The sequence below is a fragment of the Pezoporus wallicus genome, unplaced genomic scaffold, assembly GCF_028554395.1.
Source record: "Pezoporus wallicus isolate ANWC-B61680 ecotype Strahan unplaced genomic scaffold, APGP_CSIRO_Pwel_v1 contig_6217, whole genome shotgun sequence".
Taxonomy (NCBI): domain Eukaryota; kingdom Metazoa; phylum Chordata; class Aves; order Psittaciformes; family Psittacidae; genus Pezoporus; species Pezoporus wallicus.
The window spans coordinates 372,834-391,249 of NW_026637336.1; the positions used below are offsets into that span (position 1 = coordinate 372,834).

An 18,416-nucleotide genomic window follows, 5' to 3' on the forward strand; every position below is an offset into this window, starting at 1 on the left:
TGTGCAAACTTCAGTAGGCAAGTGATGGGATTCATCGGCGTTTCCCCTGTGTCCTTGGTCTGCTGTGCCTTTCCTCCGCCTTCTTTGCTGCTTGTGAGGTTATGCTCACAATGGGTAGCCCTGGATAGTGAAATAGATCTAGCAGTGGGTAAATTGAAAGGAGATCACCTTTTCTAATGGACAAGCTCACCTTTATGCTTCCAATTGCAGGGTGCTCTCTGCCTGGCTGACTGCAGCAGCTATTAACTGCTGACTTGGAAACAGATAACCAGGTTTTAGAAGCAGAACTCACCCAAGGCAGTTTAGACCCTCAAGGAAAAACACAACATTTGTTTTCAAACAAAGCCTTGGGCTTACCTTCACGTTCCTCCTTGCAGTACAATGCACGGCATCCGTTCATCTAGTGCCTGAAATTCTTTGTTTTAACCATGCTTAAGAGGATTTTCTGTAGCAGATAAAAAGGTTGCTTTGAAAATCAAAGTCCTCATCCATTCGAGTTTCTGTATGATTCAGAGACAAAGACTTCTTTAGAGGAGCACCCTTCTAAATCCTTTCAGGGATCTCCGTGTCGGTTCAATAGGTAACACTATCAGAGAGATTGAGATTGTGTTGCCCCAAAATCCTTAGGAAGTCTAAGAGACTTGCTGGTGCAGATGTGTAAGCTAGGGATTGTTTTTAACCATGTTTGAATTCAGTGTTTTGTTGCTTTTTTCTCCACAAGATAACTCAGAATGGCAACAGCTCTCCTGTCAAAGTATTAGAATAGAGAGACCTGCAGTGATTTTGGCTCATGGAGCAACTGTTCCATACTGTTCCCAGAAATCTGCGATTGCAGCCCAGGCTATCTTAGGTTAGGGCTCTAAACTGCACCTCCCAGAGACATTTGGGTGTCTTCCAAGTTGAAATTAGCTTTGGAAGTGTTTTACCAGGGACCTGCTTCTCCTCCGCTGCTTAGACAATAGCAGTGGGGTGTCTCCCAAAAGTCTGGCTCCAGATTAATCTGTTACACAGCCCCGGGGCAGCAAGGAGCCATGAAGCAGCCAAATGACAGACCCTCACAAGGCCTGTATCACTGTGTGAGAAAGAAAACAGAGCTTTGTAAGCTTATCTCTGTGCTCAGACTGTCTCTGGGAAGGACAGGGGTTCCTATTAGATTATGTGATTTATTCCATAAATCTCTGAAGAAGAAAGCATGTGTTCTTAACTTCATTAGGGCAGTTGTTAGAGCACTGTTAAGAGGACACACAAGATTCAGTCCAGTCTCTAGATGTTAACGGCGTAGCCATGAAGTGAGGTATTAGAAAAGGTCGTTTCTTTCTGCATTATGTGGCTTGCTGGGGGCCCCTATTTAGAAGTAACAACTCTAAACCCCAAAGAAACTGTGTTTTGGAAGCAGCTCCATAGGCCTGTCTGATGTCTCAGTGAGGTTACCCTGTGGCTTTGCCTGGGTTTGCTGCTGAGGGCTGATGAGATGGAGGTGGCTGTTTGCTGCCCTCCTCGTCTGGCTGCGCTGTTCCTAGGGACACCGAGGCTCTGCTGGAGCATGCCCTGCAGTTCAGTGATGGCTGTAACACGAAGTCTCCCATTTCCCAAGCTACACGGTGCCAACTTGCTTGTTAGAGCTGTGCAGTGATTTAAATGCTAGTGCACGACTTCCCTGAATTCCCTGTGCTCCCTTTACCTGTGCCTGTGTCAGGGGAGGTTGGGCTCTGCTCTGCTTTACAATTTCATGTGCAAGGTGCTGGAAAACTTCCCCAATCTTGAATTTCCATCCATTTCACCTTCAAAGTGTTGTTTATAGGAAATGCATGTATGTCATTTACAGAGAGAAATTCAGCCTGTTCTCTGCACAAGTGTCCCTTCTTTGGTGGGGTCTTTACCTGCTGAAACAAACGATTTCTGTCAGTCAGCATCACCTCTCAAACAGTCATTCTTACGTCTCATCTCCCTTCTATAATCCTTTATTATCTTGTTATTAAAAGGTTTTTGCCATCTGAAATCTCCCCAATCCCACAATTAGCCTGCCATCTAATACAAACATCCCTCTGAGATCCTGTTAGCAGCATATGCTCTATAGCACAATTTAGGGAGCCATGGGGGTGGAGGAGTTCCAAAGAGCATCACTGCTCTGTATCAAGAAGCAGAGTTTGGCTGCCAGTAATGCCCTGGCACTGTCAAACTACCAAGGCTCGAAAAGCATCCATCCATGGCACTCATGAATAAATGGATTGCAGTAAATCAAGCTCATCTGAAAAGGTCTCATTACCATTTGGTCATGCAGAGGTGCTGCTTTGGCCAGGGTGGAGCCAACCAGCTCCTTGAACCAGTGACATTCCTATCAATATTTAGCTCAGTCTGGTTTAGTTACACTTTGTAGTAAGCAAGAAAGCTGAATTTAAAGTGACAAATCCCAACTAGCCTTGATTTCTCAAAGCAAAATGATGCAGTAAAGCCATGGGTAGTATTTCCCTTGGTCATCATACATTTAGGATCAGGTCCTGAAAGAGTCACTGCTCTTGCATTTAGTGTAATAACCTGCTTAACTTTCCCAATGCTGACATTATCCATGTTAAAAATAAAGCTTGTAGTGTAGTGCTTTGCAGAATAAAACCCTAATTATAGGCCTATTAGTTTGGTAATAATATTATTTTTAGTATATAAAGCCACTCCAAAGGCTATGCTGCATTTATGCTTACACATGAATATACCTAAAGTACTTTACAGAGCTTTACAGTGGATTCCCAAAGTGTGTTTGCTAGTACTGGTGAAGGTGAAGCATCTCTATGGCAGCAGTTCCAGCCCAGGCAGTGCAGGGGATGATCTGGGAAGGGAACAGCAGCCCTGCTAACTGCACACAAGGAATAACAGCAGACAGGACAAGTGCCTTTGCTAAGAACTCAAGCATAAAAGGATGGTATTGAACACCAAAGTATCGGCTAATCCATAGCATCCACATTAATAAAGGTACAGGGCAAATGGCAGGGCTGTCCTTCCCTGGGGAACTGACTCTAAGCTGACAGTGAAGCAAGGACCTGCTTGATGTAATGTGGCACTATTTCCTCTCCAGCAGCTCATGCTGTTATTTATCTTCCGCTTGCAGCTTCCCAGAGTCAGTGAGCAGAGGCCATTTCTAGTGTGCAGAAAAAGAGCTCATTCAGCAGCATTCCCTCTGGGCTGGACCATTATCTTCCCCAGGGTCAGTAAGGCGGCTGGTGGTGGTTTGGGGAGGGCTGAGCTGAGCTGAGCTGAGGCCTTGCTTGGGCGAGCTTCCTTCCACTTTTGGGTGGAACAGCACTGTCTCCATGGTCTTAGCATCAGAAGCATAGGATGGTGCCTCACCAGAGCAGCAAAGGACAAAGAGATCACTTCCACATCGATTTACCCATCCTAACTCACAGCAGTTGTACAGACAGGCTTTCAGCCAGGTTGCAGGTTACCACAGAAACAGCATTCCCATTACCACCTATTCCCATGGGAAGGACTGTAGCACTTGTTCTGACTGTTGTTCATTCAGCTGCTTTTTGCCCGTAAAAGAGAAACCTTTGAGTGCTTTCCTTTTTTTCCATAGAGTTTTAGGAACATCTGCTGCTAAAAGGGTCATGTCCTGCTTGTAATTAAACAGGCAGATTTAGAGCTTGCTGCAAACACTGATTAGATTATTGTTTTCCAGCAGTTTAAGGATAAAACTGCATGAATTCATGGGTGACAGACACTCTGAAGGAGATCTCTTCCATCTCTTTACCCCAGGGCTGATGTCCTCTATCTAGGATAAAGCAGTAAATCCCACACTCTTCCAATTAGCCCTGCTACTTCTGCAGAGCCTGTCTAGGGAGCTCCCCAGTGCCAGAGCAGCCTTTGGTGATGCAAAGCTCCAGCATCACTGCTCATCCTTTCTGCTGAGGCCAGGACTTCCGCACTGGGGACTGTGGTTGCTTGCAGAACCCACCCTATCTCCTGCAGCCCCTCACAGCCTATTCCAAGGCAGCATTTTGGGATGGTATGGCCAAAGCACTCAGTGTGGTAGCAGAAAGGTTGTGCTGCTCTTCTTGCCCCTCACTCCCAGGGGTGGTTTAACAAATGCTGACCAGATCTTGCTCCAGGAGCAAATTAACCCATGGCTGCAGCTCCAGCAGCAGCAGCAGTGTGTTTACCTCAGTGGCAGTGATCACGTAGACGAATACAAGAGTTATTGTGTAAAAGGGCTACCGGGACAGGAACGTGTTTTCTGTCCCAGCTGCTCTTGCCAGCTTGCAGACATCCCCTCGCCACAGCCAGGCTGTGACAAGGTGATGTCTCTTCATGCCACGCTTGTCTGCCTGATGGAGCGATGCCTTCTCCGCACGTTCTTGCTGCAGCTTGTTGCTGCTCAGTGGAAGATGCCAGGCTTTGCGTGGCTTCTCTGTCCCATGTCCCAGTGGAATACAAAGCCAAAGGGAGAGCTGGCAGGCAATTAGCAGCTCAGAGGGACAAACTACAAGTAATTGACTCAAACCAAGGCAGTGGTGGTTGTCTCCTAAGGCTCCGGCTCCTGACTGCTTCAGCATCTCAAGCCAATGGTCATGCTCAGTGAATGGCTATGGGCTCAGGGCTTGGCCATTAAAACAAGTGGGATGCAGGGCTGGCTGTAACTGGAAGCAGAACATAGTTCTCATACTTCAAAGGAGTTTTTCAACTTAGATATTTTTCTTTAAAGCAATGCATGACACACTTCAGCCGAGGACATTCTGCACAACAGCTGTGTCAGAGAGATTTGACAATACCAAGATTTGATGTCTATTAGAACTGCTAGAAATCAGATTGCAATGGCTGGCAGGTTATCTGTGTAATAATGGGTATGTTATAAAAGAGGTTGCTTAGCATCTTCGGGGCTCTCTGCTCTAGTTCTGGGGAAGAAAGCTGTCCTATCTGCTTTTGCTTCCTTCTCCCTTCTTTTAATATTTAAGCTTGGGTACACTGACGGATCAGGGGGTCAGAAATACCATCAAATTGGACCATATTTATCAGAGACACAACTTAAAAGATAGAGAACTTTTGTATGAATGCACAATAATGAGGCTGAGCAGCAAAGACTTTTGCTTGGTCACAAGAAAAAATGTCTGAAAATACCTCTGTTACACAACCCAACGGTACAGCTTCTTTTTAAAGCTTGTGTTTCAGCTCTGGAAATGATAGAGGAAAACGGAAAGGATTCAGTGAAGGGTAATGGAAGCGATTAGAGGCACAGAGAACCTTTCACATGAGGAGAGATGTAAAAAGATTAGGCCCGCTTAGTTAAGACAAGAGATGAATAAGCAGAGAGATGATAGAGAGATGTGGGGTAATGAATGGCACAGACGAGACACACTGGGTACTTTTATGTGCCGTTTTCCAAAGTGAAAAGCTGATAGAAAAAAAGCTGCATAAAAATAAGACAAGAAATTTGCTTATGACAAAAAAAAAACTGCAGACACATTTAAAATGCGTTCCACAGTGCTGGCTTCACCTTTGGAAGCCACTGTCACAGGGAGCAGAGATAACGGAGGCATTCAAGGCCAGGCTGGATGGGGTTCTGGGCAGCTCGGTCTACTGGAAGGGTCCCTGCTCATCGCGGGGGGATTGGACCGCATGAGCTTTGAAGGTCCCTTCCAGTCCAAACCATTCTATGATTCTATGAATGAGCTTCAGAAAATGATTCAAAGGATTGGCTGCTCCGGGGAAAATCATGAGCCTACTGGGAGGAAAAGGGAGCTCTCTTGTAGTTTTGAATGGGATCCACCAGCTGGCATGATCCCAAGGGGGGAACTGCCTTGGTGGGCTCTGGGTATTCATACACTACACGCAGCTACCTATAGGTATATACCTATACCTACATAGCTACCTATATCTATACCTATAGGTACAGTCACCGGCTTCAGCTGCCTTCAGGGATGTAAGGTGACTTGATTTCTCATCCAGGTTGAACATCTCTCAGCAGCATGTTTTCAGGGAGCACGTCTTTTCCAACATCCCTGTTTTCTGTAATGCCCATGCAGGTCACGTATTGAGGCAGCTCTTGCTTTTCAATGGAGCTCCTTGGTGGGTGCTCTTGGTGCTTTGCTCAGAAAGGAAAGCTTAGCTCCTCTGCTTGGCTTAGTTATATGGGAGGGAGGATCATGAGAAGCTGTGGCAGATCCAGCAAGCTGACCACCCAAAGATCATCAGTGGCACACGCCTAGAGGATACATGATCAGAGTATGGAAGTACAGGGAAAACATGCAGGATGCTTCCATCTCCCATTTTTTAGCTTGGGTTACTGTGGTTTTGGTTGGGGTAGAGTTGATTCTCCATGTGGTAGCTAGTATGGGGCTGTGGCTTGGATTTGTGCTGAGGGCAGTATTGGTTGTTGCTGAGTCAGGGCCTTTTCTGCTCCTCCTGCTGCCGTACCAGCGGGTGGGCTGAGGGTAAATGGGTGGTTGGGGAGGACATGGCTCTGCCTTACCGGGGAATATTCCACTCAAATGATGGCATATAAAGCCTGGGGAAGAAGAGGGAAAGGGGAACAGAGCCCTACTTTGCTGGAGATGGCTGGGTGCTGGGCGCCCGCCTGCCCATGGGAGGTGATGGGTGGGTTCCTTGTTTTGCTTTGCTTGCACACACGGCTTTTGCTGTGCTTATTGAGCTGTCATAGCCTCAACCCATGAGTTTTCTCACTTTTGCTCCTCTGATTCTCCCCCCATCCCACTGTGGAGGTGGGGATTGAGCAAGCTGTGTGGGGCTTGGTTGCCTGATGGGTTTAACCACGACAGTTAACCAGAGGCTATAGTGGTGTTAACCAGTCCGTGACCAGACCTGGGAGTGCAGTCCAGGAATCATAGAGCTTTATCATGCAGTACAGCATTTGGTGAGGCATTGAGAAAGTTACTTTAATCTTTTCTTTTTTAAACCCAAAACTAGTAGAGAAGATCCTTCTCCAAAGAGGCTTTATTACAGATTAACACAGAGGCTTTCCCTTACAGATATGGAAGCAGTAATATTACTTCTGTATATGTGAAACAATAAAAATTAAATGCTATTAAAAAACAGCTTCTAGGTAATAGTAGAATTGTATATCATATATGCTGATCTTTATCAGTCTGGTTTAGAGCCTTCAGACAACCTGACAGGCTCTTACTGCTTAATGAACCTTCCTAAGTCTCACAAATCAGGCAATCTTTAAAGACTAGTTTCTTCCTTTTATCTTATTAAAATTTCACTGATTTTGAACTAGAACTGGCAAGTCTGGTGCCCTAAAGCCACAGAGATTAATAAAGGGCCGAGGCGAGCATTAGAAGGTATTAAAATATTAATAGAGGGCTTGATTATTCAGGTAATTGCAAAGGTTTCCCTGTACCATGCTTCCATGATCATCCGAGGTGCACAGTCTGCAGAAGCACTGATGCATTTGGGGGCAAAGTGGACCTTCTCTCTGCCTTATTCATACCAAGTAAATTACATCTCATAACTTTGTGGGATGGATTAACAAAGGGACCTGCGTTTGTCATCTGTGAGGTGTTCTCCTGGGCATCTTGCAGAACTTTTAAACCCCATTACTGGCTTTCTCTAACACATTTCATTTCTTCTGCAGTCATCAGGAGAGTGTCTTCCTTCTGTATGTATCCTGCATTAGCTCTCTTGCCCCAGTTAAGGAGTGCTTTGGTTAATTGATGTAGTCATAGAAGTGAAGCATCACCAAAAGGGAACAATAATATGATCACGCATCGTTCCTATCTCAATTAAACTGAGCATTGTTTACAGTCCTGAGTCTTCCCTGGGGTCATTGGGCAATACATCCTTTCCATGGGCAGAGCATACTGAGAGGTGATGCACCAAGCTCGAAATAGGTAGTAACTGGGGTGCCTAAATGCCACTTAAAAACCTGAGCAAAGATGACTTGGACAAGTTTTCACAACTGAGTCACTGCTAAGGCTGGTAAAACCGTAACAAACACAACTCCAACCTTGGAATCTCTGCATAATGAGTATGTTTTCTGCTTCAGTTCACCATGTGCATTTTCCCCCTAGTTTGTGCATTTGCTTTGCTGCACACTGGAACAATGTAAAGGGAATAATTACAGGATCTTTTCAGTGCTTTTCTCATAGCTTCAGAGGATACCTGAAATCTTACTCTGGAGATGCTGGATATCCAGCTGCTTCCTTGGGCTCCATTATACTCTTTCTGAAAGCTTTGTCCTAGCTAAATTTACACACCACTGATAGTTTGTGTTTCACTTGAGCAACTCCTGCTTATTGCACTATCCCAGACCATCCCATGCTATGTTGTTTGGGATCACCTTCCAGGAAAACCGTGCCTTCCTATGACTCCTGTCAGTAAATAGGTTTCCTGTTGAAAGAATTTAGTGTACCTTTTCTATATCATTTTTTATGTTTCTTATTTCCGTGGTCACATGGCTGGTACACATGCCTTCAGATTGAAATGAACCCAAGGGGAATTACAGCCTTCCACATATCGCTGTTCAGCAGTAGGGTTTTTGTCCTAGCAGCAGTTAGTTCAACTTTACAGCATCTCCTGAGGGCTTTGGGCTACCTACAATGTCTTTGTGAGAACACACCTGGAATAGTCATAGCCAAAACAAAAGTCCTCACTGTACTGGCATAACACTGCCAGGGATGGGGCAGCCACAGCTTCTCTGGGCACCCTGTGCCAGTGCCTCAGCACCCTCTTTCAGTTTAGAGTCAAGATGTCATATGGGACGGTGTCAAATATATTCATATGTTATCTGCCATCACTAGGATTCCTCAAAATAGGTAAATTTAAGCAAAATGGGCAAAATGGGATTGGAACCTATCTGTGGGAACTGTAATAGATCTGATCCAAAAGAAATTGCTTCAGGATAACGAGTTTCCTTCACTATAGGAAACAGCTTTTGGTGGCTTCATGAAACACCAGTTTCTTCAGAGAGTCTTCTGGGACTGGTGATCTAAAAGCTGTTATTTCTGATAACATTAAAGTTGATGTATTCACATCTTGTGCTGTTGATATCCCTGCACATTACAGGGTGATGATCCAGAGGATACACCCTGGAACTTCACATGCCAAGATGGAGAAAATCAATCTCTGCTAATAAAAAAAGGCAGGCTCAGTGGTGCAGAAAATCACTGCTCTGGAGTCTTAAAGAGGCTCCTTCAAAAATTCATGAACATAGAATGGAATCCTGGGCTACATTATAGACCTGAAAGAAATCAGGATATGGAGGGGAAAAAATCCAGTTTTCATTAAGTGAAGGAAATAAATGCCATACACAGACGTAGTCATTGATCTCATGGAACACAATTATAGGCTCAATATATAAGAACATTTCCCAAGTTTCCCAAGTACCTGAATACTTTTCAAAGTTACTTTTTCTTGTTGTTTCTTCGTTCCCTTAGCACTAAAACCATCTCAATAAAGCTTCTGATCGTTCCTATCCACTGCTGTAGGGTAGCTGCAGGATATTCAGCCTATGCTGATACATAAACATTTAGCAACCTCAGTACTGACCTAATGACTGACTTACTACTCAGTAAAGTATGTAGTGATGTCCCCTGCACACAATTAGAGCAGGAAGGATTCCAGCTTCACTTCCCAGTATTGTGCCGTTCAGCCTTCGCATACCTGTAAGGCAGGATTTGTATGGAAAAGACTAGATTAGTTTAGATACAATCTAGTCATACTAGAATACAAGCACTTTAAGTGTATGCACAAGGCCTTTTACCATTGTCTCATACACCAAATTATTCTTTTCAATTCGTTTTTCGCATCTTTAATGCAGCTGCAGATATTCCATGATGGAATATTTCATCAGTTCAGCTGATCAGCTCAAAATCTGACAGTTCTTCTTCCTTACTTAAGCCTGGCTGACTCATGACTACAGTGAACCCAGCTCTTTGTTTGACTTTTATTTATTCATCCATTCACTCATCCATTCATGTGAAGGGTGCATGCGTGAGGGGCTTGGGTAAGTGCAATTTACTGTCGTGTTGGTGCCATCACCCGTGACTTCTGAGATTGAAATACTATTTCACACAAATACTTATTTTTCAGCTGCTTTGTGTAACGGTGTATTCATGCCATTGGACTTCTCAGAATTTATTCAAATTAGTTTCATTGCGAAGATGGGCAAAGAGGACACCTGAAAGACAGGGAAAAATGGCCTTAGAATTCAGTACTCATTCATATTTATAAATTCCCAACAGGATTGACTAGATCGGTTTTAATTGGAGTTACTCAGCTCTCTCCAGCTCTAACTTGCCTTTCCTCAAGACATTAGTAAAGAATTTGCTAGCAAAAAGAACATAATGGCCAACTTGCAATTGCTGCTCTGCACTGCATTTTGAACTGATGTGCTGGTACAAGTCCTGCCTGTGCCCAGCTGGGTTGCCACATGGATTTACCAAGCTCAGAAAAGTACATTTCAACTGTAATGCCCCCAGATCAGGAGCACATTTGCTAGTGTTCCTCCTTCAGAGCTTCCCTCTGCAGTTCTCCTCCCTGACTCTTCTACATAGGAAAGAAACACATTGGATTAAACTAAAGGCATGGGGTTGGAACTGGATGAGCCTTCAGGTACCTTCCAATCCAAACCATTCTATGATAGCTTAATTGCAGGATGCTCCAGGAAGAGGACTGCTGGCTGTGATGCTCAAGGGGCATGGTTGTCAGGCTGGTGTCTGGATGTACATGGGCTCAACTGCAAAAGCACAGCACTTCCACCATGGCTTGTTATCACAAGCCTCATGGCCAAGGGACAAAATCGGGGTGAAGGAGTCTTCTAGTGTCTGTCTTTCTGTCTCCCCACTGTTTCTGTCCTTGTTTCAAGAGACTCGATGGCTCCTGCTGCTCGTACTGAGGTTAACTTGCATCCTCAGAGAACCAGAGTAAATATTGTGGGTCTGTTGGCAATCTGACCCTCTGCCGCTGTGCAAAGCAAGCCTTTTGTACCCAAAACAGCTCCAAATTACTGTACCCAAGCCATAATCTTCCAGTGGGAGCACTGTAGTTTTCCATTTTGCTGCTAATTGGATGCTGCACTTGGAATAGTCTTTGTTAGCATGGCTAGCGCTGGGCAGGGAACAGTGATGGAAGGCTTTTATTTAGAACTCATGCAAAAATGCTGTGCCTGTCCCTGTTTGACAGCAATTGAAACCAATTGTCAATTAACTAAATAACAGCCAATTAGCTTGAAGAAATAAAGAAGAGAATTGCTTGCTTCACATTCTTTGTTGAAGCAAATCCCGCTCAGAGGATGGGAGGGTTTTGCTTTTTCCCTATCAGAAGGCAAATGGCAAAAGATGTGCAGAAAAGGTACAATTGTGGGTTTGGGGATTTTTTTTTGAGTACCATCTATTTCTCACACAAAAATATTTGAGAAACTACATAAGAACATCTTAAGCTCCTGAGACATTTAATTTTCTTTGATTTTTTTTCAATTCAAAATGACAGTCATTATGCAAGCATGTATTTTTCCTCCTTTCTTTCCCACTGCTGTAGGATACTTTAAGCACAAGGAAAAAAAAGCCAGCAGCTGGCTGCTGTGCAGTGCAATGGCAGGCAAGACTGTGATACTAACATTGGCATCACCAGACCTTCCTCCTTCACGTTTTATGGACTTTTAGGGGTCCATAGGTGAGCTGTTGTCAGAGCTTGTAATGTTAAAAACCCTGAAGCACCCAGAGGCCTTTAGGAAGCAGCTCAGTGATGCTTTCAGGACTGGTGTTTTGGCCTTAGATCCCTCCAAGACCCATAGTTCACTTCTGTATCGCTTTCTGAACTTGGGCAATAGTACCAGAAAGTATTGATTCATTGAACAGGGAGAGGCAGTCACACCGCTGGCAGGAAGATAAAGGCTCTCTCCTGATTTATTGCTCTTCAACTATTGTCTCAATAGCATCTCCCCAAAAGAAGCAGTGCAATTCAACATGAAGACTTAAGCTTGCTGCTATAGGTAGAGTCTCAGAGCAGAGGCTGATGTGTGCAGTGGGTCTCTGACAGCTGAGCTTTCAGTGGATGATATGCTGGGCTGAGTAAGAACATAGATTAGACCAAAGAGGTAGCTGCTACAAGCTAAATTACTACTGCTGGGTTAGTACAGAGAGGACCATTTACTCATGGCATCTTGGCTTTCAATTTTTATTGCACTTTCCTCAGAAGCAGTTAAGACCAGCAACTAATGCACAAAGGCATTACAAAGTGGCCTTACTTCTCACCCATGGGGCTGGACCACAGCTGGTCCTTTGGGGCTGGCATCAGGGCTGTTTCTGCCTAACATCTATTAGTTGCATCAATCAATAATTCTTCACTTAGTCTTTTTACTCGTTGTTCAAAAAGACTTTATTATGCTACTTTGAGCTGCTCACAGCACCACTTCACGGGTTTCAAATTGTGTTACTCTTTTGTTAATACTTTTAGGCCCATGCTCTGTAATTGGATAGTGGAGGATGAAAGGTATGTCTTTTAACTGTTGGGAAAGCAATGAATATTGGATGCTTTTTCATTAACTAATGTGAGATGCAGCACATATTGATCTGTTACTTTCTTACAGGAACATTTTACACCTGAATGCAAGTTCAAAGAATCGGTATTTGAAAACTACTATGTGACATACTCTTCAATGATCTACAGACAGCAACAGTCCGGCCGGGGTTGGTATTTGGGTCTTAACAAAGAAGGAGAAATCATGAAAGGAAACCACGTGAAGAAAAATAAACCTGCAGCACACTTCCTTCCAAAACCATTAAAAGGTAATGGCTTGGGTTTGGCCCATCTATATATACTGATGTTATCTTGTGTCAGAGAAGTTTAATTGCAGTGCAGACATATTTGAAGGGTTCAGCTACTTACATATATACTTATAATGCTCTGTAACACACCATGAATCTAACCAGAGCCTATTTTTTTTGTTGTTTCTCTATCTTACTTCTGTATTTCTCTAGTCTAACCAAATACACATAGTATTGTCTTTGTAGCCAAAGTCCACACTGTCTCCATTATAAGATAATGAAGGATCTGCCCAGAATGACCCAGACATGTGCTTACAGGCCATTAGTGACTTGCTCTATAGCTTGTCAACCTGTGCTTTATGTTACAGGATGTTTGTTTGTCTATGTTTGATTGGTTTAATGCTCTAATGTGTGGTGCTTATTAAACAGCAATTAATGTGGCATCAGTATGTGATTAAAGGTAAGAATGCATGTGGCATATGTATATTGCTGTGTATTAAAAGCTAGGACATACAGTCATCCCAGTTAACTGAAGGATCTGAATCAGGACTGTGGGCAGATTTGGCTCCCTCTTTGGTCAGCGCAAAGAGGGAGATCTCAGTCAATATATGGAGGTGCTCCTTTTCTCCAGAATAACTACTTTCCATATGCTCCTTCCTTAAAGAGGAATGGACCCTTCTACTTCTGGGTTATGCTCTTAGGTAGCCTTTTAAAGGAGTGCCATTTTGAAATCAGAGGGGATATTTCAAAGATGCACAGCCCTGTGTAGGTTGGTAGTCTACATTCAGGACTATGTGTTAGGCAACTGATGTCAGTGTCGATCCTCATCTCTGATGTGTGCGAAAACAGGAAATGGAAGACTGAAAATCCATTTTTACACCCACCTCCTTAGGCTACGTGTACAGATAGCAGGTCAAATCACAGCTGTTGACAGTGCTACTTCACTATTAATAAGGAAATGCTGATTTATATCAGCTTAGGTCTGTCTTGCAGAGCTTTGGAAGTGCTGTGGGTAGGTGGGTGATTTAACTGGGAGAGGGAGGGACCTGCCTTTTTTCCCTTCTCTAAAATGTCATTCCCTTGAAGAGGACCTCAGAGGTTCTTGGGGAATGTTAGAAATGGAAGAGGACTCTTTGCTGGGTTCTTGGGGAATGTTTGAAATGGAAGAGGACTCTTTGCTGTGTTTCTTCCATTCATTCTTTATATTGCACATTAGCTAAGGAAAACTTCCAGTGTTTCACAGCTGGACTTTGCACCAGCAGACTGAGCAGCCCATACCACGTGCTGATGTGCTGCCTTTCTTTTGCTTTGCAGTGGCCATGTACAAAGAGCCTTCTCTCCACGATCTCACAGAGTTCTCAAGATCTGGAAGTGGGACCCCAACAAAGAGCAGAAGTGTTTCAGGAGTGCTAAATGGGGGTAAATCCATGAGCCAAAACGAGTCAACGTAGCCAGGTTCAGGCAAGCCAAGTGCTCTCTAAACAGAACCTTACCTCTGGATGCAGTTGAATTCTTACTAGCAGTCTTTCATCCAACCATTCAATTGCCCAGGACAAGCCACCGAACTTGCATAGGTCACTCGTTTATCAGCCATTAGATCTACTGGTTGTCAAAGGATATACCCCAATAATGTAGAATATGCTTGTGCATATCACCAGGCAGTTGGATAGCCAACAAACATAACTGCGGAATAAATCTCGGAGAAGAAATGTCCAGCTCTTTCTCTCTGTCTCTTTTTCTCTCTCTCTTTCTCTCTCTCTCCTATGCTTTGTGGAATACGAAACAAAAACATTTCACAGCGTTCACTGCTGATAAGAATTTGCTTTCCAACTCAGAAAAAAAAAAAAAGACCACTTTTGCTCTTCAAAGGAAATTTTAATGCTTGTATGTTTTATAGGGGCAAAGAAAAAAACAAACATGTAAACTCTGTTATTTCCTTGGCTTACCGTTTTATATCTAAGGCTTGATAAAGACAAAAATGTAACCTTTTAATTTGGAATAGTGCAACTTTTTGATTTCTGAACTCCAATGGGTCTTTAAAGCTCTGTCTTTAAAACAACTAATACTAAATTCAGGGTTGGAACTGAGAGTTGGTGTCTCAGGCTCAAGCAAACAGTGTTCTTGTGGTTTTAAACACAACAAAATAATATAAATTTTTATAGATTTGTAGTTTCTGGTAAAGTTCTTGTGCTAACCCCAGTCTGTAGGAATCGAGTTGTTTTGTTATCCCAAGTGGAAGTTAACAGAAAGGGATAAAATGATCCCCCAGTGTAGATTTCTCTTAATTCCATTTTGTGTGTCATGTTAAACTATTGTCGTGGCTTCTTTTCTAAAGACAGAAACTGTGGAATTAAGGTGACTTAATTTTTTTATAAGAAACGTCTTATTTGTAAAAGTCCTTCTTTCACTGTAACGGGCACGTGAATATTGTGTAGGAGGAAGCGTTAGGACAGGTTACCCCTAAACAACATATACTTATACATGCTATTGGAAACACTTGTTTAAAAAATGTAGTTAGGTTTCCATTTAGGTCATCATGTCTGTTGCATGGGAGAAAGTTGGAATATTGGCATAGAGTTGCATGATGTGTAAGATTTTGTGCATTAATCATCGTTGGATTCTGTGCTCCAAAACTGACATAGTTGTGTACAGGCAGCTTTCTGCCTCGTACGAAAGAGTTGTTTATTATTTGTTGTACACACAACCATGCACTGAATAAACTATTTATATTAAGATGTACTTTTTAAAAAGCTTGTTTGATTATATGATGTACATCCACGGTTAATTTCAAAGGGAAGAGGTTGGCAGTTCGATTAGAAAGTCGTGGAAGATACTGTAGTTCATGTTCAAAATCTATGGAACGGGTTATTCCCCTGTCATGACATTCGCTATACAAATGAGAACATGGTCTTTTGGGTATTGGTAGTACTGGTCTTACACGCCCATCTGAGATACTCAAAACATAGTGACAGTCAAGTGCCACGAAGTCTTGGTAATGGCCCCTCTGCCGTGCGCTGCCAGAGCCCCAGTGAATGGCACTCCATTGCACTGAGCTTCTGCAGCTCCTCCATGTCTGCCCTCCCCGTAAGACCTTCCTTAGTGCAGCCACATAGTGCTACCTCACAGCACCCCTCAGGACAGGGGAGCCCAAAGGGAAGTGGCAAGTCAAGCAGCTCTTGTGCCAATGTGGCACCTTGAGGATGCTCAGCCTTTGCTGGGCATCACTGCAGGTACACTTTATGGCCCAGCTTTATCTGGTCTGGAGGTAAAAGACTCCCATGCCTTCTGCCTTTATGTACATGCCCTGGAGAGAAAACACCCCTCTCTCCTGCCTTTGCTCTGAAGAATCATCAGTGAGGATTTTCCTCACCTACAGCATGCAGGCAGCTCTGACAGTTGAGCTTCATTCATGAAGGTGTTTTAAGAAATCCTAGGAGAAAACTGTGGTGGCTGAAGAACCAGCTCTGAAAGGGAATAATGGAAATGGACACAAAAAGCTACCTATAAATGTTAGCCTGGAATTAAAACCAAGTATTCTGCTGGCTGCTCTGTGTGCCTCCCCTTGACCAAGCTGGAATTAGACTTCAGACCAAGCTAGGACAGTGTTGGGTTGTTTTAAGGCTGTGGCTGAGAAAGGAGGGAAGGAGATTATGTGTTAGATCAACCCCTCAGATCTGGGTATTTTTTTGTGGCAAATAGTAGGCGAAGAGCTCTGGCTTGCTTGCTGTCCTCCCCATCTCACTGTCCTTCACAGGGTCTGGGGGTCTTCAGCTCATCCCTTTCCAAAGGGTGAAGAAGGTGGGAGCACAACTAATGCCACAGACTTCCTTATAAATTGAAGATGTGGCCATGAGTGCTCCAGAGGTTTTTGACAACTCAGTATGGAGCATCTGTTCCCTCCAGCTAAGTGTGGTATGCCCTTCCTCTTAACCCCCCCAACCCCAAACATCAAACTTACTGGGGTGCATGTTCCCAAAAAGGAGCCCAAGTGCCTTAGGAACATCAAACCTCATTAAAAAATAGGCATATTTGTGGCAGAGCTCGCTCAGTGTTGAGCAATTATTATGCTAGAGCTAACTGCTGCTTCTGCTTTATAGCTGCAGTCCTATGGTTATTCCCCATCCCCAGTCCCTACAACCTTGAAGGTCATCTGCAGTGAAAGAAGCGTGCTCATCTCATAAATTGTCCCTTCTGAGCGCCGTAGTTTGACTCATCTTTCATGCTGACATTGACATCAGCTGTGAGCATTCACTGCCAAGTCCCTAGTTTCAGAGGTTTCTAACATACCAGGTAACAAACCCTCTCTTGGACTGAGATGGGAAGAGAGATTTGGTGATAGATGAGGCACAACTGGCTGGTTCTGACACTTGTGTTAAATTCCTGCCAAACCTGTTCTTCTTTCAGACTGTTCTGGACAGAAAGGACAATACTGCTGGTAAGAGTCCTGACAGCAAATAAAAGCTCTTGTACGCTATGAGCAAAGAAAGGGATTACGCCCAGGGTTTTACATGTACTCTCTGGAGCCATAGACTGGGATTTAATAAGGACAAATAGAGTTAAATGTGCCTTTAGAGACGGTGAAGGGAGGTGATAATCTGACCCAGCCAGCAAAGACCCTTGGGTAGACAAGAATGGGGTTTCAGCAGAGGACCAGAGTAAGGAGCCAGACTCTAGAGTATTTATTTATCCATCAGCACCCATACAGTTAAAGATATGATTCCTGGATAATATCTTTCTTTAAGAAATCTGCTAGATATAGGGAAAATTTCCATATGATGGTTGTCCAGCAAAAAAATCCTTACAGCTACTGATCAAACCACTTTGCTCTGCCACAGTGACAGAGTACAGTAAGATACACACGTGGAGTAAGGACATACCAGTCGAAGGGCTGGTGTTAAACTGAGCCCTATGCTGCCCATGAGCCACTAACCATGTGCAGAAGGCTTGGTGTGAGGGCCTTCACTATTGCCAGTGTGATGGCTGGTGGGGCTTGGAGCAACCTGCTCTATGGAAGGGGTCCGTGCCCATGGCAGGAGGGAGAGCTTTAGGGTTCCTTCCAACCCAAACCCCTCTGTGGTTCTACGATGCCTTTCCCCTGCCATTGATCCTGTCTCCAGAATGCACCATACCGTGGACGTGGAGTCAGCTCGGGAGGTGCAAAACCAGCACAGCAGCTCTCTGCTGCATCGGCGCTTCACTGGGCAAAGCCCTGAGCCTATGGAAGGCTGACAAATGCTACCTGCCAAGCCAAAAGAAAACAGGTCACCCGTGAAATTGGGAGGAATACAGCTAGGAGCACAGCTATCATGAGGCAAAACTGGCACCTTTTTGTGACCGACCTGTCAGAGCTGCTTTCTCAGAGGTCTCTGCAGGGGCTTGGCCTGGTTTTGGGGTGAAGGAGGGTGGGAAGAGGTCTTCTCTGTATCCCAGAGATCTTTCTTTTTTCTTTTCCTTGTTTTTCATCCCTTTTAATTTACCTCATGCTACCTCATAGCATGGCTGTATCTCTGTAGCCACTTGCGACATCGCTGGCACAATGGAAGACAATTCCCTACTTGGGGAATAAAATCTCCCTAAGTGACTCCAGGGAAGAGCGATGCCCCTTCTGCAGCACCGCCTGGTGTTCCCACCATTGGTTTCCAGTCCACAGGCCAGGTTTTCCAGTGGGATAAAGGCTGTGTAATGAGCTCAGGGATGCTGTGG

General features: G+C 44.1%; 1 protein-coding gene across 6 annotated transcripts in view; it reads left to right on the forward strand.

Moving 5' to 3' along the window:
- FGF13 (fibroblast growth factor 13) overlaps window positions 1-15,452 on the forward strand; it is a 241,729-nt gene extending 226,277 nt beyond the window's left edge. For all 6 annotated transcript variants that reach the window (XM_057404861.1, XM_057404857.1, XM_057404863.1 and 3 more), the window contains 2 exons: window positions 12,536-12,734; window positions 14,028-15,452. In XM_057404861.1, the coding sequence (XP_057260844.1) occupies window positions 12,536-12,734; window positions 14,028-14,164 (336 nt within the window). In that variant the 3' untranslated portion in view covers window positions 14,165-15,452. The remainder of the gene's footprint in view (window positions 1-12,535; window positions 12,735-14,027) is intronic.
- The last annotated feature ends 2,964 nt before the right edge of the window (window positions 15,453-18,416 follow it).